The sequence below is a fragment of the Mustelus asterias genome, chromosome 14 (genome assembly GCF_964213995.1).
Source record: "Mustelus asterias chromosome 14, sMusAst1.hap1.1, whole genome shotgun sequence".
NCBI lineage: Eukaryota > Metazoa > Chordata > Chondrichthyes > Carcharhiniformes > Triakidae > Mustelus > Mustelus asterias.
In genome coordinates this window covers 42347450-42373076 of record NC_135814.1, presented here as the reverse complement: position 1 = coordinate 42373076, position 25627 = coordinate 42347450, and the positions used below count along the sequence as shown (strand labels likewise).

Genomic DNA, 25627 nt, shown 5'->3' with positions numbered 1-25627 from the left:
ATCCAGACCCAGGGTACTGCTCTGGGGACCTGGGCTCAAATCCCACCACTGCAGATGACGAAATTCAAATTCAATAAAAATCTGGAATTAAAGGTCTAATGATGACCATGAAACCATTGTCAATTATTGTAAAAATCCACCTGGTTCACTAATTGCCTTTAGGGAAGGAAATCTGCTGTCCTTACCCAGTCTGGCCTCCATGTGACTCTAGGTCCACTGCAATGTGGTTCAATCTTAAATGTCCCTTCAAAGGCAATTAGGGATGGATAATAAATGCTGACCCAGCCAGCGATGACCACATCCCATGGACAAATAAAAAAAATCAGAGAACAAAATGAGGAATGGAAAAAATAACAGCATCATTAAAGTGAAATTGTTTCAAATAAACGATTATGCTTAGGAAGATAAAATGGTTGCATATTGATAGACAATTTAGGTCCGTGGGACACAAAATATGGTAGTCTCCCAGTCTGGACTGATTGAAAAACAATTCTTTCTGTGAAATAACTAGTATTCTAACATGCCTTTTCCAATGCAAATTTAATATATGAGCCATGTTTATACACCTTCAAAAAAGATTCCTGTCAATCTAATGATCAATAACAATCTGAGAGAAGGGGGGAAATCCATCTTTCTTGAGAATTAGAAGTGATCTTTGGATAATGTTACATTGGCTGATGGAAATGATTAATAGTCTTGACACATCCTCAACAATATTATCTAAACAACACATTGAGAAGAGAGAATTCCTAATTACGACAAGTGACAGCTTTCTGCATCAGGATTCACCTTTGCACAAGGATAGTATGTGACTTGATTGACAGCAGCTAATTTCATGCATGAACTTGATATGAGGCTGATGCTAGCAACTTCATTTTGCGCTATTATTGATTCAGAATCCCAAGGTGTAAGGTGGTAAGTCGACAACTTATCCTGCAGCAATAAATATTAATTCCCTTTTGATTTATATTTCCACTTGCTTGCCAACTTCTGTTTTGGAAATGTATTTCCAACATGGTCATTAACATCTGCTCATAGTACAAAATGCTTCATGTGCTGGCTGCTTACTATAAGAAATTCTAGCATGAAATGACCTTTGGTAGTGGGTGGAATCCTTCTTGTTTAAATAAAAAGAAAAACAAGCTTAGGCAAAAAAAAACACAAGCTTTTATCCTGGATGTTCCGCAGCAAATTATACTCGAACAAACAACTGGAAGGGCAAACTAGGTCCAAGCCATTATCTTACTCTTGCATGGCTGAATAACAGGTAAAAAAAAGAGTAGGATGGGATTTAAATTTACTAGAGTGGAAGGCAGAACAGCAAAAGATGAATAAGATTTCCTGTGCGCAGTCTTCCTTTTTTGGCTGACTATTGTATTTTTACTGAGTTATGTTTTTAACCTGTAGCAGATTTTAAATATATCTTTGCACATACTTTGTATTCAGTACAAAAATGCCACCGTACGTTGCTTTGTTACTGTGGTAAGTTAAATGTTTACATGATTCCTAATTGGAATGAAAGATATAAAGCAAGAAAAAGATTGAACTAGAGCAAGGGGAAAGCACAGATGAAAGAAGAAACTGAATAATGCAGTGAATGAGAAAATTATTAGAGGAAGCAAAGCTGGTAAGCAAAGAGTACTGATAAAACTGATGAGCAAGAAATGATAGAATGAAAATTCAGAAGAGAAAGGAGCAATGAGGGTAAGTAGTAGGGGAAGTGGTAGTGCCATGGTATTGTCACTGGACTGGTAATCTAGAGATCCAGGGTAATGCTCTGGGGACCTGGGTTATGATCCCACCATGGCAGATGGTGAAATTTAAATTCAATAAAAATCTGGAATTAAAAGTTGATTAATGACCATGAAACCATTATTGATTGTTGTAAAAATTCATCTGGTTCACTACTATCCTTGAGGGAAGGAAATCTGCTGTCCTTACCTGGTCTGGCCTACACGTGACTCCAGGTCCTCAGCAATGTGGTTGACTCTTAAATACATTCAGGGATGGGCAATAAATGCTGGCCCAGCCAGCGTTGCTTACATCTCATGAACGAATGTAAAAAAAACTGAAGCGCAGTGAAAAAGGAAAAAATGTTGATTTTTTTTTACATGTAACAGAAAAGGCAAGAAGATTGCTATACAGGGAAACAATAGATAAATAGATAAGAGGAAAACATAAGATGACATGAAATAGAAACATAGAAACTAGAAGCAGGAGTAGGCCATTCGGCCCTTCGAACCTGCTCCACCATTCATTTTGATCATGGCTGATCATCAAATTCAATATTCTGATCCCCCCCTTCCCCCCATATCCCTTGATCCCTTTGGCCTCAAGAGCTATATCTAATTTCTTCTTGAAATCAGACAACGTTTTGGCCTCAACTACTTTCTATGGTAGTGAATTCCACACATTTACCACCCTCTAGGTGAAGAAATTTCTCCTCACCTGAGTTCTAAAATGTTCACCCCTTATCCTCAGACAATGACCCCCTCGTTTTGGACTCCCCCACCATAGGGAACATTCTTTCTGAATCTACCCTGTCTAACCCTGTTAGAATTTTATAAGTTTCTATAATAAAGGGAAAAAATTACTTTAAAGGGATCTACAAATTAAAGCAGTTTATTTCATTTGTGGGGGGTGGGGTGGGGTCGTGGGTGGCACATCCTTGGGTCACAGTATTATCAGTTTTATATCAAAATGGTATGGTTGGTGATGCAGAACAATATTAAACTGGCATAATAACTCGGCAGTTAAGTCAGTGAGCTCACTCCCTAGTGCACTGAAATGCACATTTTATTTAATGCTTTTGAAGTTCATGTGAGAGATTGATGAATGTGTGCTGGCTCCCAGTGTTTACACTGCTAAATTTAGCTCATTTACCTAGCAGTAGAAATGTATGCATTTTGCCTAGATGTACAACTCTACCACCAGGATACAAAATATAATTTAGCAATGTAGACACACGGAACTAACACATGGATATTGGCCCTTATCAACCAAAATCACACAAGTACTAAATATAAAAAAGGTCTAAAGTGAGAGATGCAAAACAAGTACTCACACAGTCTGAAAATACACCAGACACAGTATAAATCCTGTATATACCAAGCCACATTTTAAGGACAGACTACTTGGGACATTGTGGGCTAGGTTTAATAAGGAACTGGAGTCCCTCCCCATCGTCCCATCACCCCACCCCTACCCTAGGTGAATAACTCAGAGGCAAGCCTACCCCCACTCTGACAGCTCAACCCACATGCATTTAATGCTTGGAGGAGTGTTAATTGGTTTAGGGTGTGACTTCTGCCCCTGTCTGGGCAGGATGTCCCACCTCGGAGAGCTGTCAGCCAATCAATTGGCTGGCAACCCCTTAGTCCCAGTTGTGCCACTGGAACAGTGGCAATCACCAATGCCGAGGAGCTGAAGCTGAATTGAAAGGTGTGTGTGAGTATGTGTAAGGGGGCTTGGAGAGGTGGGATAGGGGTGATGGAAGAATATTGCTGGAGACAGGTTGGCAGGCACCAGCAAAGGGCAAAAGGTGGGGTGGGAGATAGGGTGGATTTGTCAGAGAGGGTGGGCAATCAGAGATATGCGGGAGCTGTCTATCGGGTCCAGGGTCCTGGTTAAGGAGGCACCCAGCACCCACCCCCACCACTTGCCTGCTCAGCACATGCATTGGGAGCTGCCAGGCTGGACACTTGACATGGGCCTCTCCAGCAATGGTTAAATCCCATTGGTAGCTGGAAGAGATCCTTAAGTGACCATCTCGCTTAATGATAGAGGAAAGTAGATGATCCTGTCCATTCTCTCACGCATTAAAAATTAGCCACTAGGATCCAGTGCTCTGGATATGCATCCAAGTTACACACCTAGCTCTTCTTAAGTGTGAACCTTAGTGTGAGGTACAATTACTTGTATTATTTTACTTTAGATAGATAGAAATCTGAGGCCAGTGCCTGTAGAATATCTGCATTTTGGTTTCATACCCCTGAATTCTCAAAGTCCTTTATAATGCTGTTCCAAGTTATTAACCTGAGAGCCAATTCAAACCCTAGACTTGGCTTTGGGCGAAAGCAACCTTGAACATCTATGGTTGACCCAATCTGGTTGAGATTTAACAAATGGTCACTGGTAAAGAATGATAGCTTTATAATGGAGAAAACCAGCACATGACATTTTAATTTTAAATATAAACATGCATCACAGAAATTTAAATTTTCCTTCTCTCGGTACTGCAGCCTCACAGTAGTCGTAGGAGTAGTCTCAGACATGCCCATAATTTAAAAAAATCTTGATCTTGAATATTTTAAAGGAATGTATGATCTGGAATTATATTAAATACCCGAGACAATCACAGTTCTCATACGTTCAGCCCATTTATCATTTAATTTTCTGATGAGCATTGTAAACTACAGATGTAGTAACAAGGGGTATCCAAAGAAATCACCACTTATCATTTCCTTATTGAAAAGACTAACCCTGCCCAGAACAAACATACTACCATCAAAGAAAATTAAAGTACATAGAGTAATTCATATATCTACCCAGGTGACTGCTCAGATAATTCTATTTACCAACGGTGGAAATTCATTGTTAATGCTTTCAAAGAATTTAGTTTTTATATTTAATATAATTTCAGAATAAAATCTCAATTCTTGTTACTCAGCCATTGATGCAGACTACATTGCCAGCTATGCTTTGTACGATACCATTAAGGAGAGCTGTGCTCATCAGTTGATTAATTGTGGGTGTTAGGAAGGTGTAAGTAGGAGTGTGAGCTTGCTCCCGCATTTAAAAATGTACTTATAAAGTGCCCAAGTGAATCAAAATAGCACCTCAGAGTATGTAAAGGTAACTTTACACCAGACTGGACTTATACCTGGTACACTGGTCAGATCAGCTTACAATTCTTAGCTTTAACGTGGTCAGGAAGCAAATCATCAAACTGACCCCCAAGGCAAGATTTTACAGTCCTGCCCATGGTGGGAATCAGCACAGACGGGGCCGTAAAACTTGGAGAGCAGCCAAAAATCTGTTGACTTTGGGTGGGAATTTTCGACTGGCAGGACTGGAAAATCCCATCCCTGAGTTGCACATTTGATGAGCAACCGAAACTATTTTCCATCAGAACCACAAGTTGTGTTTCTATTTTGTGTATTAACATTGTAAAAAAAAAGAACGAGGCCCTTCACAGGAGTATTATGAAGCAAAATTTGACATTGAGCTACATAAGGTGATGTTACGGCAGCTGACCAAATGATTGATTAAACAGCTAGGTTTTAAAAGAGGGTTTATATAATCGGACATACATGTCTTATTATTGTCAGTACCAGCACTGTGGGCCTTGGCAGCTGAAAGCACAGCCATCAACAGTAGAGTGATTAAAATCTGAGATGTGCAAGAAATGAGAATTGAAGGAGTGCAGAGATCATGGAAGGTTGTAGGGCTGCAGAAGATCATAGGGAATGGTGATGGTGGGGACAATTTCTTTGAATCCATGACAACTGGATTCAAAGAAAAATCTGCCTGCCTCATACAGTGGAATTTCCCATCGCCATGTATTTATACAATAATTGCAAAGGTTCACTGAAAGGTTACCCTCCTGTAAAAGAAAGAGATAACTTTTTGTACTTTCAGAGAGCATTTTTCTTACTGATTTCTACTTGTATGGTGGTTTGGATGAGTGCCAGCCACTTCAATGATCTGACATCAGACACGACCCAAATAATAATCATTAAATACTGAAAATCATACAAGGCACTAGAAATTGTTTATTGCCCTTTGCTCACGGTAATCGAAGTAGAATTTATGTGCCTTCATTAAATAAACATATAGATTATTCAGCTTTTTTTTATTATGGGAGTGGAGCACAATGTGAAAAAAGGGAAATGTGCCACGTAAATGCTTAATTTATTAGAATTGTTTTGAATATTGCTTATGGCAGATAAAACATAACTATGTTAATGGGAAACCCATAATAGCACTTGCATATAATAGTTCCCAATTTTACTGTACAGTTTTATAACCCAGTTGCAAATGGGGTGCTGGTACCGACAATAATAAGACATGTATGTCTTAGCATATATATAACTAAACATAGTTTAGAGGAATAGATTTTTGTTTCCTAAAAAGGCACAACCCATTAATAGTAAGCAAAAGTCCAAAGTTGACTCTTGTCTCACTGGCAAAATATGACTCCAGAAGTAATTTGTTGAAGGCATCAATTGACTTTAACAAAACTAATAGAGGATATTATGTTTACCATTAGCAGTCACTTTTCACTTACTCCTCATAAATAAGCAAAAAAAACTGCCAAAGTATATTTCATCTGCATTATTAGTTCAGCATTGACTTCTAATTAACAATGGTATATACACATACAGTGCACTTTGCATTGTTTTTGTACTGACACTGGGACTGACATTAAACTTGTGGAAAATTGCACCAAATACATCAACAGAGGAAAATCAAATCAACTTTTAATGCTATCAATAAATGGCAATTCATACTTTATGTTACAGCATTTAGTTCATGTGATAACGTATCTTCAACTAAATGATTTTCTTATATATGCATGTACTGGTCCTGATGTTATTTTTAGGACATTAGCCTGTTCATACTCAATGCATTTGTTTGAGATGTCTCTCCCTGATACTTTAACTGCGTTGTTTACTTTAAATAGGGTAACACCCCGACTAAAATAGTGGAAAGAAGACTTTCACATGAATACATTAAACATTCAAAAATTGGTATGTTAGGGCCAATGTTTAAGTTCCAACAGCTGCCTTCCCTTCACCCACGTAGCAGAGAAAATTACATGTTAAACAATAAAGGCTCCCTGAGCAATCACATTGTCAGCAGAAAAGAAGCAACCAATAAAAATAGGTCTCATACTCACAATCAAGAAAGCAACAGCACAATGGAGCTTCCATTGTTTTGAAAAGACATCACACCTTTTATGGCATAATGCTGCATCACTTTACTCCCTAATAAGAATACATGCAAAATGAGTTGGTTTGTTAGCCTATTTTAAAATTATTACGGTAACTACATGAGTTGCTACTGTGTAAATGAGTTGCATGCCCCAATATGTGTGATTCAGCTTTTGGCTTGATCAAGCTATGGCAATCCCATTGAGTGTCACAATGAACAACAAGCCATAAATAATTCATCTGTACTCTCAAATCTATTCCTAACTAATATAACACTTTTGGCTCTGTGGTTCAGCATTATATATCTACTTCAATCTAACAATTATCCATAAAGAAATGCTTTTTAATGTTCTTTTTAAAATTCTTGCATATCTTAAAAGGTTATTACAATAATGAAAATTAACTGCTAATTCTCAGGAACAAGAAAATACACTTGCATTGTTGTTAAAAATATTTAATTGGTAAATAAAATGTTTGATCACTATGAATACTGTTGATGTAGATCTGCTATCATTTTTTCCTTGAATCTTTCCTCTTCATTGAATCATAAAGAGAAGCAAAGATTCACTCCTGGAAGCCTACTTATTATGACAATTTACACGAGGCCGCATTGTAACAAATTACAAAGTGTAGGGTTGGAAACATTTTATATTGATCAGTAATTACAGTTTATTCCTAATTGGATTTATGGGCCCTCTCTCTTAACCTCCTCCTCATTTTCAGTAACCTAACTTCCAATGGTCATCAATATTACCACAATACTTTGTCCCATATAATAGGTATTGCTCTATATAGTCTGCTTATGACAAATGTCACAATTCTTTGTGTGATGACATTCCTGAAGTAATGATTTGCATTTTTAAATCACACTTGATTGATAACTTTTATCATGCGATCTCATTAAATCTCCTGATGTTCATGGTAACCCACTAAAATGCGCTGATATTGGCAATCCACAGTACCTCAAAAATGACTTTGTAACATATTCCAAAACCTCACAACTGTAGGGTTTTGAATAAAACTTCTGGTAAGGCATTTCTCTTAACACTGGTTTGCAACACTGCAGAATTTACTAGAAACACTTACTTAGCAATTGGGTTTGAAAACTTTAATATAAAACATTAGACAATTAGATAATTAATATTCTGAGTCTATGAAGGCTATACGCATGTAAATAAATTTCGATTAAATTTAAATCTTTTTAACTCCTTACAGGTAAATGTCCTATTTATATTGGAATTTCTCTGACTTTGGTCTACCTAAATACTACAAATAATCTTCAAAGCAACCTGGAACTAAATCTACCTGATTACATCTAACTAGCTATATGAAAGGTGAATTGATTTAAATATATTAATACAGAACAGCTATTAATTTAATGGGTGAAAAATGAAGTTAAAGTGAAATGACTTGATAGTTTAAAAAAATGCAGCTCAGAGCTTACTTCAGCCAAAGTGACAATCTAACTGCACCATACATCATCATGGTGAAAATACTTGACTTTTCCACTGCTGGGTAAATGTATTTGTGAATGACAAGACTGTGGCAAAACTGATGTTATCACAGTTCATGTAAAGCAGTTATTAGCTTTTACTTGGTATTTTTCTTTGAATAAACTGTCTTTAAACTGAACATTAGTGCAAGATTAAGGAGCTAAATATACTCCTGCATGAGTCCCCAAATGGTAGGTTTCAAAATCAGACCTACCATTCAATATCCATTTCGTGAGGAATGGAGGATGCACAAACTTCTTTTCTCTTTTGCAATCTACAAGTTTAAATCCAGACTTGACTGACAAAATAAAACCCTACTCTCTGCCAGCCTTAATGTAGAAGGGTTTATACTTTCTTAACTCATTTCTATTGGATTCAGTTTCACAGTATATTTAACATGAATTGAAACCAATTTGACAAACTGACTCAACAAAGTTGGGAAGTTGCTTTTCGAAGGAAATCAAAACCATTATATTAGTACAGGAGAGATGTCTTTATCATATTGCAGAGTGGGAATAGAGGAGCTTCATTCTGTTTCAGGCTTCTGATAGATCCGAACTCAGAATTCATGATGTTGGCAATGCAATTCCAAAGATGTAAATTATTTCAGTTCTCAGTACTTAAATCCTTCATCACAAAAAAACACTCTCCACAAATGTAAATTTCACAAACTAACAACAGATCATGTTGAAGGTGTCAAGCTTGGAAATGTACATTTTCTCTAGAATTCTCAATATATGCACCTATTGATGTGTGACTGGAGGATTTCCATTTAATATGCTTCTTTAGTGTTCAGCTTAATTAAAATACGTCTTGGCCTATTAGCCTATTACTTGGAAATTGTCTTTGTTACACATTACAGTGAAATGTAAGAGTAACAGATTGTCTGATTTGTGCTCCAGTTTCATAAATCCAAAATTGTTACAACGGTTGGCTGGTGAGTGGATACAGATTATAAAAACTTGCCCTATATCACTGAGCATGTTTCTGTAATGGCAGTACTTGGAGAATATATACAACCTGTTACAGAGAAGCTATTTTATCCACAGATTATGTTTAGCTATAAATCTGGGGAGATCTTGACCACAGAGTATGAAAACAAGCTCTACACTGTTTTGCAGAGTTACCTAAGCCTTAGATTTGGTCTTTTTTGAGTTAACTGATCGCAGTTAGGATGGTAGTGGGGCAGAATAATGGATCTTTACATCGTCCAGTCCAGGGCAGAAAAATCATTCCTTCTTTTAACACCACCTTACTGGAAAGTCTATGTGGATGGGTGAGGACAAGCTTTAATATGCTTAGGTCACCCTCCCCACAGCTAAATAACTTATAGCCATCCATTGAGTGCACACTAAAAATGGCTGAGTGAACTAATAGAGGGTTGCCAGCATCAAGAAACCTGCCCACTCATCTTCTGGTGAAGGTCGACAAGACTGGGAGAAAAATTAAAAGCAAGAAAACAATTGGCCTGATTTGAAATTTGAAATTCTGAGACACATATAGAATTACTACATGATTTCCTATTGACAGAATCACAGTTGACCAAATCTATTGATGGTGAACTGATCTACGGCCAGCAGCATGAAATGGGCTCTTAGCAAATCGGCAATCAATTTTTTACCAAGTTAGTTTTTATTTATAATTAACTGCAAAATATTGCTAAGAATTTTAGTTCCAAACCAAGAGTGGGACATGGGAATTAGTCTCCAAAAAGAGTTTAAACAGTGACACCATGATCTTGAATGGAAAGAAGATTGGGTTCAGTGAACAACCAACTAACAATTCACTATGAACAAATTGCAGATGCAGACCAATTTTCCTTCCAAATAATTTCACAATTTTCTACACATCCTTTGTTATTCTATAGAATGACATTGTAAAGTAATATATCATTGCATATGTCATCAACAAGAATAATAATGAACTGTGAGCCTTGTTTTAAGACCATAAGACATAGGAGCAGAATTAGGTCATTCGGCACATCGAGTCTGCTCTGCCATTCAATCATGGCTGATATTTTTCTCATCCTCATTCTCCTCCTTTTCCCCATAACCCCTGATCCCCTTATTAATCAAGAACCTATCTAAGTCTGTCTTAAAGACACTCAATGACCTGGCCTCCACAGCCTTCTGTGGCAAAGAGTTCCACAGATTCACCACTCTCTGGCTGAAGAAATTCCTCCTCATCTCTGTTTTAAAGGATCATCCTTTTAATCTGAGGTTGTGCCCTGTGGTTTTAGTTTTTCCTACTAGTGGAAACATCCTCTCCATGTCCATTCTATCCAGGCCTTGCAGTATCCTGTAAGTTTCAATAAGATCCCCCCCATCCTTCTAAACTCCAATGAGTATAGACCCAGAACCCTCACTCGTTCCTCATACGACAAGCTCTTCGTTCCAGGGATCATTCTTGTGAACCTCCTCAGGACCCTTTTAGCATCTTTGTTCAACAATAACAGTTAGTCATCATTGGGAGCATAAATAAAAGATCTTTTCAACCATTGACAAACTTGGTAACTAGATTGTTGAGCTTCTGACTACGAAAGGCAAAGTCCATTTGTAGTTCGGACTGAAAATTGTTTTGTGACGGTTGCTATGTTTACAATTTATCTTCTCTCATTGAATTTTCAATTGGCGGGTTAGATAAACAACCATTACTCATATGTTCATTCTGACAGAAATGCACGGGAGAGAAGTGGGAAAATCTGTTTAAACAGTCTCGGAAGATAGGGCCTACTCCGCCAATCAATGAGTGATGTGCATATAAACTCCAATTTCCTGCCTTTACTCTGTCTTCCTTGATGCTCTTACCGAACAGACATATTTCCAACCCAGGCTTGAAAGCTCAAATTGTCCTGGTAACCACTTAAAGGGATTTCCAAAATAAATGAGAGTAAAAGTGTCTCCTGATTTTGCTCGTAAATGGTCCTCATTTGACAATTTGGTCCAGATTGTGCGGTCAGTGGTGAAACAACATTGCTCACCACTAACCTGAAAGAAAGCTGCCACAAGGATCTTCAGATAACTCTGTGCTGTGGAGCTTTCCTAACTTTAGTTTGAATCTGGTACCAGGTCAAGAAGACCTTCGGGTGTTTAACATCAGTGAAGTCATCATGCAGTCAATCATGTTAAAGTATTCTCATGATGTGGAGATGCCGGTGTTGGACTGGGGTAAACACAGTAAGAGTTTTAACAACACCAGGTTAAAGTCCAACAGGTTTATTTGGTAGCAAATGCCATTAGCTTTCGGAGCACCGCTCCTTCGTCAGATGGAGTGGAAATCCACTCCATCTGACGAAGGAGCAGCGCTCCAAAAGCTAATGGCATTTGCTACCAAATAAACCTGTTGGACTTTAACCTGGTGTTGTTAAAACTCTTAAAGTATTCTCACACAGATGGTGAACAAGGAAGTAAAATGCACTGATTAATCTGTACTTTTTAATGTCCGTTTAAAAGGGAGGATGTAAATTATTGGGACAGAAATATCATAAATTTAATATATATTACATATATAATTTTGAAATGTGGCATTCTTGAACAAAATAAAGAAATAATTTAGCAACTTATTTTCTCTGGGCCATGGAGTTAGCTCAGCAGTACTTATGAATATTGTGCACTATTAAACTCCCAGTTACACCTCAGGGCGTAAGTTGTTTTTGAGATTTTACAGTGTGGCCAATCGTGTAAAAAGATGAATTCTCAATGGTTCAGTAATTTTGAATTGATTGCAACCTGCAGGGGAGGCAGCAGTGCATCCGATGGAGAAGTGCAGAGTCACTGGCAGCTAATTCTGGATTTCCAAATTTAACTGCAATTGTGCTAATTCCAGAAGTTGCTATTAGCTTCAAAGGAGTAATGATGGAGAATATTGTCAGTTTGTTGTCAATGTCCATGTCTATATCACTGGTGACAACCATTTTTCGAGAGGGATTTCCTAATTTCTAAAATAAATTTGAGTAAAAGGGTCTCCTGATTTTGCCCTCCATAGAGGAAATGGATTCTTATATATCCTATCAATTCCTTTTAACATTTTAAAAGCTTGTTCCGATCATCCCTCAATCTGTGATACTCAAGGGAATCGGAGCCAAGTTTATTCAACATTTTACTACCTTTTAGTTTGCACTTTAGACCTGTTGACTGACTTTAAATAATTTCTGCATTTGGACTCCCACATTTCTACAGTTCCAGGTCACTCACCATTCAGGAAATATTTTGATTTGTCTTTCTCAGACTCAAGGTGCATGACCTCACACCTTCCCTTCCCACATTGCACTCTAATTGCCCCAATTTTGCCCACTCATTTAATTCAATTAAGTCCCTTTGCAACTTCTTGTACCCAGCTGCACTTTTCACAGTCTATACTAATTTAGCATCATCTGCAAACTTCGATACACAACTCTGTCCCTTCATCCAAATTATTAATAAATATGATGAAAGGTTGGGGCTCCAGCATAGATCTCTTTGAGTACACCATATATCTCATCCCACCAATCAGAGTGCCTAAAAAACAACCCCTTTTCCATCTTCAACCAATTTTGAACACAAGTCAAATGGCTATGTGAATGTCTTGCATTCTCATTTTTGCTGAAAACGCAAGTTATTTTTTCACTCAAAATTGTATGAACAACACTATGCTTGTCTCTGAACTGTTTAACTGTAATTTCTGTTTCAGGATACGATAGCCATGTAAACTATGACAATTCTTTCTTGAACAGCTTTGAAGAGAACAGGAAAACACAACATTCCATTTCTGCAGAAATTGATTTTGTCTGACTTATTCTGCTTTACCTAAACCTCATGTTGCCTGATTGATTTAGGGCATTATTGAAGAGGCTCCTTGTTGTTGTGACTGAATTTAATTTGCACTCCATTAATTCCACGAGCTAAATCAGCTATGTTGGAATTACCAGTAACATCTCAATCACTCCACAGCATGAAAACTGTCCCAAAGTGTCAGTTCTTGGATTCTCAGCAGATAACTTCAATGCCTCAATCTGACTTTTGACTAATTGAGAAAGTGGCTTATTACTCATTACATTAATTAACTGCAGTGAATGTGATTGAAAGGCCTGGAAAAACATGGCTTTTTTGCACTTCAAGTATTTGAAAAAAAGACTTACACCATCATGAAATATTATCAAAGATTTATAGCAGTTATTTTCAAGATAGAAAAATATTGTTACAAAAGCACTTCAACTGACACTATGATATGAAAGGGATTAACCTACATGGATTTAAACCTGAACCCTATTCTTTGGTTTCTTTAGCTCTAGTTGTCCACCTATATTTGTTTGCTGTGTTTATTAACTAACTGTACTATCTGAAGCACTTTCTTATGAACTTCGGTGAATTATATGTTATTTCCATTCAGCTAAAACTTACATTTTAATCTGATTTTGTGCCTATGCACAGTTTCATGTTGAACAAGCACAATTTAACAGTTTGGATTAATTCTTGATCTTGTGAGTAAAAATGTATTTCTTTATCCTACCATCCTTGCGATAGAATATGACATCCACTTTCCTCTCTTCTGAGCCGAGCAGAGCTTGGGCAATCTGAGCAATTGCGTGCCGCTTGCTTTCTGGACCATGTAGAAAATCGCAGGTACAAGGCTTCTGCATGACATCCGGCCTCGAGAAGCCAGTCATCTCACAAAATCCATCATTGCAGTAGATAATTGCACAGTTCTGCACCCTTGCATTAGCAATGATGAATTTTCTGTCTGTAAAGAAACAAAAAAATATGGTGGGCAATATAAAACACCAGTCTGTACTTCCAATTCATAGGTAATGACTAGCTAGCTGTCATCACCAACAACTAGTAATGGTGTGAACAATTTACTCTATAAGGATTTTACACAAGCCCATTATGACAAACAGAGTTTCAGAATTGTTGAAGTTATAAAATATTACCAGTCCACAAAATGTACAATACACTTATGCATAACTGACATTTACGTTTAAGTAATTTGTATAAGCAAAGTAAAAGTAACTGAAGATTCAATAATTGCTATGCTCAATTTAAAATCCACAACTGCAGGGCTACATTAAGGCAGTACTGTAGACTGTAACCTGAAATATCTCTGAAAAAACCTGCAGTTTTATATTTGCCAATTCTTTCCTCCTACTCATAAGGTGTGCGATAATAAAACCAAGGAATGGAACCATGTTCTGTGAACTCATTGATAGCACAGGTGAAGAAAGTTTAAAGTCCAGTGCAGGGAATATATCCTTCCATATCAGTCCTGCATGAGCCTCTATCCTAAGCTGGAAGCATCTTTTTAAATCCAATCAATGTAATATAGAAACAAATGTTGCACCAGATTAAAAACCAAAACCGTCTGATTTTTTCTCAGTCAGATTGATTCCCTGAGGTGAATAATGTACTGAAAATCATTTCAAATTAAGACACACCTTTTTCTGTATGAAAGTAATGCTTGGAACATATAAGACTCTTTTTCCTCTGTACATTTCCATGTACATAACATTTTCTGTGTATCGCCATAAGCCTCCCATTATCATTTAAATTATATCTTGGAGGCGCAACAAGAAAAACAGGTTCCCCATGTTAAACATTGTTTTTATAAATACTTGAAGATTTAGAGATATTATGAAGGTCCCTCAATTTCAACCTGGGGTGGGCCAGAGATATAACAATGGACTTGAAGTGAGATATCACAATTAGCTGCATCTTCTAGCCCTTCACCCTCAGGACCACTCCTACTATTTCAATATGAGCAGGAATGAAATGCAAGCACTGTTTTGAGTCCAATATTGGTTGTCTTATAAAGAAGGATCCATGACTGTTACAGGAATGGAGATGGGACCCACAATATTTAGCAACTTTTTGTTGGATATTTATGGGGTTTAGCCATTTTTCATGCAAGAGAGAAGTTATTTCCTTGGTGCCTCAAGGTTTCACTGGATGGAGAAAGAATTGCAGGCATGATGCTCAGAGGCTTTGAAACAAAAGGTTATTGGATTCGAGCTCCATCATAAGACTTGAGAATATAATTTAAACCGTCATTTCAGTGTAGTGTTACACTGTTGGAAGCACGATTTTCTGTTGAAACATTAAACCAAGCCTGCGTGTTCAGGTGGAGATAATAATAATCCTGTGGTACAACGTGAAGAAGAACAGAGAAGATCTACTGGTATCCTGGCAAATATTTACCCCTTACCCGACACCACCAAAAATAGATTAACTGGCCATTCACTTCATTGCTGGTTGGTGGATCATGCAGTAAGTAAATTGGCTTTTGTACTTGCCTCCATAATAACAGTGACTTCAGAATATGAATTAATTGATTTTCAGCATCATTTTGTCTTTTGAACATCCCAAAGACACGAAGAACGCTATCCAATTAAAAGTTTGGCATATTTGGTTGAATAAAACATATATCTGTGGCACGTACTCATGTAACATTGTAAATGTATATTGCCATTGACAGTTATGTAGAGGATGCAATCTTGTTCCATGGCAGCCTTTGTGTGATCAAAGAATATGTCTATGTTAAAGCTGACCTAGTGAGGCCTAGGCCACAGCTTTGATCCTTAACATCAGTCACTGAGTCCATGATTCCCATTTTTCTGAACAATGGAAACATGACTATGCATCTGTGGTATGACATTTATATTTTACACGTCAGTGATTGAATGGCCTCTCACACCATGTTTGATGGTTTTAGTGGCAGTTTCATCCAGAATGAAAGCCACCTTTTCAATGAGAATTAGTTGAGTGTAAAAAGACCATATTGTACTGTTTTGGTTCATTAACTGACATTGCATCACATTTTAGCTAAAATATTCTGAAATGGGAGCAGGAAGCTTACTGCACCTGACAGTCAAATGTAATTGTAGTTATTACTTAATATATGGCTTGTGTCTAACAAATTCAAAACCAAGATCTTTGTAATTTAGTTATGAAGGCTAATTTAATGGAAAATTGTAAAGATAATCAAAGTACACTGCCATTACTTTTTATTCATTCACAAGATATGGGTGTCACTGGCAAAGCCAGCATTTATTATCCATCTCTAATTACCCTTGAGAAAGATGTGGGAATAATCTTGATGATAACTAAATGGCTTGCTGGGCCATATCAGATTGTTTGTAAACTATTGGGGTGAAATTAAATAGCCCCCGAAGTCGGGCATGGGGATCACAATTCAAGATGAGCTCTCTCCTCCTCGGAGTTATGCAGACAGCATGTAAGCTTCAAGTTGCCCAGTAATTATAAAGATTGTGGCTTGCAGCAATGATGAATGCACAGCTGAGTGGCTGTACACCACTGCAGTGGCCCAGGTCTGAATGAAGTACATACCATTTAAAGCTAGCCTGCACTCTTAAGGTCAGACTACACCTCTTAAAAGGTGAAGTGCATTCTGACTATAGCAGGGTTGGAATTTCGTGGAGAAGAGAGGAGGATCTGAAGGACACAACAGAGAGTGTACTCCAAGGCTTTCCAATGTCATGCTGGAAGCCTTATTGAAGGATTTGGACAGAAAGAGAGAGGTTCTCTTCCCTCTGAGAGCCAGGAAACCCTCCAGGCAGATACTTAGGAGGCAGTGGAAGAGGTGGCTGTGGCAGTAAATGCCATCAGTCTAGCCCGAGGGCTAGGATACAGTGCCAAAAGAAGCTAAATGATCTCGCATAAATGGTCAAAGTCAGTGAGGGCATCCATACATGCCTTATCCTATCAACTGCACCATTAGCCTCACAAACTGCTCCATTCAGCACACATACCCCCATCATTTGTTTGCTAACCTTCTATATCAACCATGTCTCAATCCTCATCCATAGCTTCACTTCACCCTCACCCTCACATAGCACTGTTGCAAGGTGCACAGTCACAACTTACATTTGCACACTGCCAGATATTTAACTGTGGCAGGCACATCATCCAAACACAAGGCATTATACTCACTGACATACTTGTCTCTCATTTGCAGGACTAGATGATCCAGCAGCAGCTATCCCGAAGGAGGCAGACATGGCTGACTTCCATGGAGTAGATGGTATTGGAAACAACTAAGTGTCCATTACTAAGGCCGTGACCAATAGCATCTCTAGAGCCATTAAGAGATGATGGTGTCTTCCTATTGAATGCAACTTCTTATATCACCCTCACCCTGCTACCTGTTATAATGTACTAACTACAGATGGTAGCTATGCATCTCTTGCTTCCCCCTGCTTCCCTTGCTTCTACTTTGCCCTTGTGCGTTTATGCTTTCAGATATCCCAAACCTGTTACATTGTCGGCCTGTGCTGTCTGAGGCTGAAGGCCTAGAGGTCAAAGACTGGGGAGGAAGAAACACTATCGTTTGATGCGATATGCGTGGCAATCAGTAAAGAAACTGACGCTGCTCAAATGTTAGAGAGCAGCATAGTGGCAGGAACTGAATGTGATGAGTTACTGAGCATGAGTAGGATGCAATCAGGCCAGGTGAACTGGATAGTGCAAATGCTTGACCTCCAGAGAGTAAGATTGCAACTAGCTCTGCTGCAGAGGACTCGGATGAGGACTTCAATAGAGCAGCGTACAGCAAAAGGCAGATGGGTATATACACAGTGAAACTTGGTGAATTGGCAGGTCTGCCACAGTCTGTTGCCACTGGCACAAAGCATGAAGGAGTTTGGCTCTATCCTATTACAGGATTTACTCAGAGCTTGAAGCTCATCCACTCCAGTATGGAAATGCTGACCAATTGCTTGAGAATGCTTGCAAATCTAGCTGTGATGCAGCCATCTGATGGCCAATTCATCAGCTTCCATTATAGGATAAATAGAACCCATCTAGCATCAGAGAACTGCAGGATAAGTTCAGACTTAGGTTGTGAAATTGTGGCTTGTTTCCATACAAGCCCAGCTTCGTGCCATTATGGTTGTAGATACTAGTGATCAAAGGTGCTTCGCAGGCTCTCTTAGCACTCCAGAAAATTACTAGGATTGCTGTTGCACCACCCCGGGAGAGTGGCAGTGTGTCTGTGGAGCGCCAATCTGCTGTCCTCTCTCAGGATGACAGCATCTGTGCTCTTACCAATGCCACTCCACCAATGTACTTGCTGCTGTCCATCAGCCAGCCCAGAGTGCTACTGCCCTTGCCAAAACATTGCAGGTTAAAGTCAAACCTTTGAGACCTACAGTTGCTTGAAGGCGTCCTGCAAAGTCATCTATAATATCTTCCAGTGAAAGTTAATAGTTTTACTATAGTCATGGTGCAGTCATTTGGATAGCATTAGGATAGTCAAAGGCACCCGCAAAACAGGGACAAAGTGATTAGTTGAATATTGTATGGGTTATTGGGAGTGTTGCTGGGTAAAATTGGTATTGAATGCTTGCTTTGTGGTGGCTTTTATTTCAGGGTTATGGTCAAGATGACACAATGGTGGTGAGTAATAGAGTGATAGTAAAGTGGGGAAATGTTGACTAGTGGGGATTTAGTGCTTTTTTCGGGGGATCTGCATTTGAGTGCTCACAGACACCCTGTTTAGAATATGAATGTGGATACTTCCTTCTTCTTATTACTTCTCCGCCTCCCTCTCCTCCTGGTCGTCCTTTTCCTCTTGAAGTGCTTACCAAATCCATAGTGGCAGGGCCTGCACCCTCATTAAGGATAGACTGAGAAGTATGCAACATGAATCAGGGCGCATGCCTTGGCAAGTACTATAGGGCTCCACCGTGGTAATCCAGAAAACAAAACTGCGACTTCAGTACCTCTGCAGGATGATGTTCCTTGTGGCAGCAAGGCTCACATTATATGACTGCTGCTCATGTGTGATGGATTGGGAAGGGAGTTGATGTGTCATCAGCCAGGTGTAGCAAGGATAGCCCCTTATCACCAAGCAATTACCCTCTATGTTGATGTGGTGGCTGAAAGATTTCTGGAACAGCATTCTGGCACAGGGTGAATGTATCACAACTGCTGTCAAGATAGTGGGCATTCACCAGCATAATATGCTGGGCATGGTGACATGCCAGTTTGCACACTGAATGAGTGGTACCCACTGTGGTTTCAGTACACCTCATCATTGAAAGTAACACATGCAAAGCCGCGTATGTACTGTCAATGATGCCTTGCACCATGAAGCAACTCTGTTATCTGTGGCAAAGCCACAATTAGAATCAGTTTACAGAGATGACAATGAAGTCTCCTCTTCTGGCAAAAGGAACGTCTATGCCCTGCTAGATGCAGTAGCAAACTGTGGGATGTTTGCTGTGTTGCCTGTTCCAGCCTGGAAAGATCCAGTGGCAAAACATTTCAGGGCTACAGCCACCTTCCAAGTCCCAGGCCTGTTAACCCTGATCTGAGACTCCAGATCCAAGAGGAGGCACAATTCTGTAACATCTCCTTTTCAAGCACAGATGTTTAGGTGCAGTGTGGAGATGTACTCCTTGAGGACTCTAGGTGGGTAAGGTACTTGCTGAGAGTTTTCCTCTTCCTCCCTGTGCAGGCAGTTTATCTTACTTGATCCCTCTGCTCCATCTCCCTCTGACGCTGCAGCTTATGGCATACAACAACTCTAATCCCATGACTGTCAGTGATCTTGCGATAGCAACAATTGACTTTCCAACATCCAATACCAGTCCCTGCAGACCTTTCTGAACTCCTTCAAACATCTAGTACTTCTAAAAACTCTGCAAGAGCCTGTAGAAAGTATTAAACAAATAACCAGCAAGTTGGATAATGGTGCTTTAAATGGCACTGGTGGTATGTTCCTTGGGCTGCTGAACATGTATGTTTAAACTAGAGTGGCGATGTAGAAATGGCAGGTCAGCTGTCAAATCAGTGTCACGCACTGGCTTCATGATCTAACTAATCTGCATACTTCTGACACACCCATGTTACACCATGCTAATACCTTCAACAAAATCACATTCAGTGTGGGTTGTGCTGAAAGTGGCTGCCAACATTCTCATAAAGCACCACCCATGTGCATTACCCAAATTGATAGGGAGTGTGATGGAGTGGACATCCTCAGTATGGATGAGGTATGAATAATACCTGCCTGCTTCTAATTTGTGAAAATAAATCACCATCTCTATTGAATAGATAATTGTGGATTTGCTGGAATGAAACCTTCTAGGTGATTTGGTGACAGTGCAACTGAGGTCTGGAGTGCTAACCAGGCCTTCAGCCTCAGTTAAAGAGGTTATTACCAGCAGTAACTTGACCACAGTTTTTTTTTGTTTATATTCAATCCAAAGTCCAATTCAAAGTCTCAGCAAGTGAGACATTCCAGATCCAAGCTCACAAGACAGGCATCCCACTTCGTGTCTTGGGCTTCATCTACATGATACAAGTTGATTGGAGCAGGCATCGCAGCTTCGCCAAGGCTTGATCTCATTTGCATCTTAGCAAAAAGGCCGAGATGCCGCTTTAAAAAATTGCTTCAAATGAAACCTCACTGTAACCTCATGACTTCAACCAAGTACAGGATGCCAAAACAACATTTGATCTTCGCCAAAAGGTCGAGAAGCGACTTGGCCATAGTTGATCAGCTGATGGGAAAGTGAGGGTGTGCTGAAACAAACCAAATGTCGGAACTTCAGGAAAAGTCAAAGTCCCACTTAATTCACTTTCACAAAATATTGGAACAGGTTCACCCAAAACCGACGTCTCCTCCAAGGCAGTCGGCTCCTGGGGGACCCTACTGTTGCCTGGGGAGATAGCCAGGCACGCCATGTCAGAAGAGCAAAGGCTGTGACGAAGTGCACAAGCTCCTAGTGAAACTCCACAATGTATTCAAAAACACAATGCCTGCGCATTGGCTCAAAACAACAGGGAGACGAAATTGGCTTGCGTACAATTGTTGTGTTTCTGGGACTTGATTCTGACTTGGGTCTGAACTGTTCCTCTGGTGATTGTACAGGCTCCTTTGGAGCGGTATCTACTCAATTACAAGAGTGCACACAATTACAGACAAAGCTGTTGACAATGGTGCTGAAATCAGTGCTGGACTCACTCAGAGACACTCAGGGTTGCCAACATGAGAAATTGGAAAGAGAGAAAAAAAAAGGAAAAGAGAATCCGAGCTGCATAGCAGGAGTGCAGTTCTGAGATTAGGGTGGAGAGATATTGCTTGAGATTTAACAATGCTGTAATTTGTTAGAGATGCTTAATGCTGACATTGGAATGAAAAAAAGTGACATCCCCTTGCTTTAATGATGATGAGAATTCGGTCACTCCCAAATAAAGTAAGGTGACAATAAAGCATAGGACTTGCTAACTGAAAGCATAGAAGTGTCAAATTGGAGGTAAGCGGCCACTTTAGTTTCCATGTGACAGTAAGAAATCTGAGTCAACTTTGTTGTAATATGCATCAAGTTGACGTCACAGCGTTTTGATGTTGCTGCTAGTTATATACACATCCATCAATAATGGCAACTAAATGCAAGGAATTAATACGTCCCCTATTCAAATTAAATGAAATGAATGTTGCGTTCACGTTAAAATAACTTGCATTTAGCATGGCCCGACGGTTCTTCACGCCAACTTATCTCATGTAGGCAAGCACATTATACTGGCAGTTTAATGCTCTTGATTCATGTCCACAGAGACAGGCACTAACATTGCAAAACCCTTAATAGCCGGAAACAGAAAGCTGACATTATTTCTATTTGTCTGGGCTAGTTCGAACCTTGCTACCAAGTCCCAGAAGCCATCTCTACTCTTTTACCCAAATCACCTTACAATGAGAAATGGTACAACTTTGGTGTTTTTTAAAGTACAATAGCATTGCACTCATATACCAGTTCACCCACTGAGGCACATGACATGCCCACTCCACACATGACAGAGGAACACTATTTTCACCCTTCAGTTTGCCTTCTTTTTTTGCTCTTTCAAATTAATACTTCATTCTTACACGTTGATTTGTTTGTGTGGAGAGAGCGGTGTTAAATTATATAAACGGTGAAGAAGCGTCTCTCCTTGCGATTTTTTAAAAAGAAAAAAAAGTGAAATACTCGACTATCCTCTGGATTTTGGGAAGAAAGCCGAAGTATAAATTAGGAGGGGTGAGAGAATATGCATTAGAATCACAACTCCTCCTTTATATTCATATTTAGATTGCTTCAGAAGATCAATTGGGGTAAAAAAAAAGAAGACGCGAGCCCAGCACCACACATCCAGATTGGCATTTGGCAGCAAGTCTATTCATTCCTACTTACTTTGGCCCTCGAATTTCCGGATGATGGTCCCCAAAAAGGTATTCTGCGGCGCCACATGCCCTCTTCGCACAGGCATGTTTGGTGTGATGTGGATGCTTTTGCCCCGATTTGAAGAGCCGCTCCGATCCGCTGGCTCTGTGCTCCCCTCGCAGCCACTCCGCCTCTCTCAGACAGTCAGTCCCCTTTGTCAGAGAGGCATCATCAACAACGCAGCCTCTCTCCGCTTGGCGACAGCACACCTCCGGCGAGCATCTACAAGGACTCAGGGTTCCCCCCCAGCAGCCCCGAGAAGCAGTGCAGGGAAGGACAACGGAAAATGCCCCACTTCACCTTCCTGGAACAAAAGCATCGCAAATTTCGTGGAGAGGGGGAGGGAAGGAGGAGAGGAGGAGGAGGAGGGGGGGATGCGCTCGCCTCACAAAGCGGAAGATCTCAGCTCTCAGCCCGGCTGACGCTCCCCCATCGGCTCCAGCACGCAGCTCTGATTACCCAAGCGTGGCTGTACACAACTGATCGCTGCCCATTCCACTTTGCGTTAAGAAACCAGATTCACAAAACCGTACACGGGATCAAAAGGAAAGTACTGCTGACCGGAGCTGGACGGAGGTGGCGGTGGGGTGGATTGTGTGTGTGTGGGGAGGGGGGAGGAAGGGACATGCCCACTTTACCGATCCCAGCGAATTCAATACAATTAGTTGGGAGAAACAATAATCACTGCTGGAGATGCACTGACTGCTGTCCAAGGTGCTGAACACAACTCCGCTTTAATTTGAAATGACGCAAGTGTTTCAGAAAAGTACAAACCATCCATGCACACACACACACACAGCCATTACATATCACCCACAAAGCACAAATGTGCAATTAACAAGTAAACACAATGCTTTGAAGCAGCCATCAGTCTCAATGTTCATTTCACTCCCATTCCCCAGTAACAGCAAGGAAGTATTTAGCACAGTTAAGAACAAGTTGGACATTTTACAACAGGAACCATTAAGTCGAATGCCACCGAAATATGTATTCGGATGTCACAAAAACTCCTTTGATGCCCGTGTAATTTCTGTGTCTTGTGTTTGTACATATGTATGCGTCCAATCTGAAGTGAGCCGAATAGACAAGTGTTTTCTTTCTTCTTCTCTCAATCGCATTCGACTGGCTCCGTCCATTCGGGCAATTGAGAGAAGAGTAAACATTATTACAAACTGTGGACTGACACTGAGTGCAGCTGACTACAGATAGAAATGAATCGCCACCGGGGTGAGGACAATAAAACAATCAGTTGTTGTAAGCGAACGATCATAACTTTAGCTTGCCGAAGGCACAGGGATGACCGATAGGTTGGAAAATGTAAAAATAAATGCAAGCCAAATATCTCCTCATTTCACCTACTTAGGGTAAGATGTCGTGTCGGCTGGATCTGAAAGCACCTCACAATTTGTTTCAGGGTTTTTTTCTGAGAAACAGCAACATGTTCAACTAGCTTTCATTGTACAGCTCTCAGCTTGTGAACTGGAATGGAGTGGTGGGGGTCATTCAGGAATTACAAATCAAGCCAAAGGTAGATGGAGAGGGTGAGGACAATGGGAAACACTGATTGTTATGAAATGGGACTGGTGCCACAAAGGAAGCTGTCACCCACACTTTGAGGGAAACCTGTGAGGCAAAAGAAGCGATTGTACAATTCTGTTCTGGAGATTCAAACTATCAAGGTGGCAGAAATGGAGAAACTAATTGACAGGAATTGTGTTTTGTGGAGGGTAAGTGGGAAAGCGTCAGTCAGATAACTTTGGCAATCAGTGGTTTTATATTAGAAGACTATGGAAAGTCCATAATCAGAAATTGTAAACTGTGAACTTTCCCCTCCATCTTGACTCTCTTTTGTTTTATTTTGTTCCCCTGGCTTGCTCCAATGCAACCCCACCCCTCCCCCACATGGCCATCTGTCCCTTGTTTTTCAGTTTTGCTTCCACTGAGCACTGACCTTTATTCTCTGATTAACACATTCTCCTATCAGACCTCCATTCCACTATTAGTACTTCTTCAGTCCCTAATGCCACCATTAACACTCGCTTTGTCTGGTGTTCATGACATCTTTGTCAAACTTTGCTTAGCTCCGACCTAGCCCTGAACCTCTGTGTTGTCCCCCCCCTCCTTCACTCCCTCTCCAACTGTATAATTCATTACATTTTTATCTTTCTTCAGTTCTGCAGAAGGGTCACATGGACTCAAAACGTTTACTCTGTTTCTCTCTTCACATGTGCTGCTGGACCTGTTGAGTTTATCAAAATTTCTTTGCTTTTTTCATCAGAAATTACCAATGGATCTGATCAGATTTCTACAATCCTGTCGCTTGTTTCAATTTGTTGATAGGATCTGGGCATACTGGCAAGGCCAGAATGCATTTCCCATTCCTAATTGCCCTTAAGATGATGATAACGAGCTGCCTCTTTGAACTGCAGAATCCATTATGGTGTCAGTTGCCACACTGTTGGTAAGGAGACAGTTTGAGGATTTTGCCCCAGTGATAGTGAAGGAATGGTAATATAGTTCTATATCAGGATGGTGTGGACTTGAAGGGGAATTTGCTGATGATTGTGTTTCCATGGGTCATTGCCTTTGTTCTTCATGGTGGTGGTGGGTTTGGGAGGTGCTGTTGAAGAACCCTTCAGTTGCTGCAGTGCCTCATGTATGTTGTACACACTGTGGCCACTGTGTACTGGTGGTGGAGAGAGTGAATGTTTAAATTGGTGAATGGGGTGCTAAATTAAGTGGGATGCTTTCTCTTGGATGGTGACGAGCTCCATGAGTTTTAGGCTTCTGCTCAATGATAATCGCATTGTTGATGATCAAGTTGTGAATGCTGGTGGACAATTAAACAACTAATGGGAGAAGAAAATTCCATGAACATTTCTATTGCTGAAAAAATCAATTTTGCCAAAGTTTTTCATCCTGTACTCATCAGGACAATCACAAGAACACCACATCAAGAGAAACAAGAACATTGTACTGTTTGAGGAGAGAGTGTTGATTGG

At 39.9% G+C, this 25627-nt stretch overlaps 1 protein-coding gene across 1 annotated transcript in view; it reads right to left on the bottom strand.

Moving 5' to 3' along the window:
* Positions 1 to 22671, bottom strand: part of kcnh7b (potassium channel, voltage gated eag related subfamily H, member 7b) — a 443308-nt gene extending 420637 nt beyond the window's left edge. The window contains exons 1-2 of the mRNA XM_078227700.1: positions 22596 to 22671; positions 13916 to 14146 (exon numbers count right to left, since the gene is read on the bottom strand). Coding sequence (XP_078083826.1) covers positions 13916 to 14146; positions 22596 to 22671 — 307 coding nt within the window. The remainder of the gene's footprint in view (positions 1 to 13915; positions 14147 to 22595) is intronic.
* Positions 22672 to 25627: the final 2956 nt, after the last annotated feature.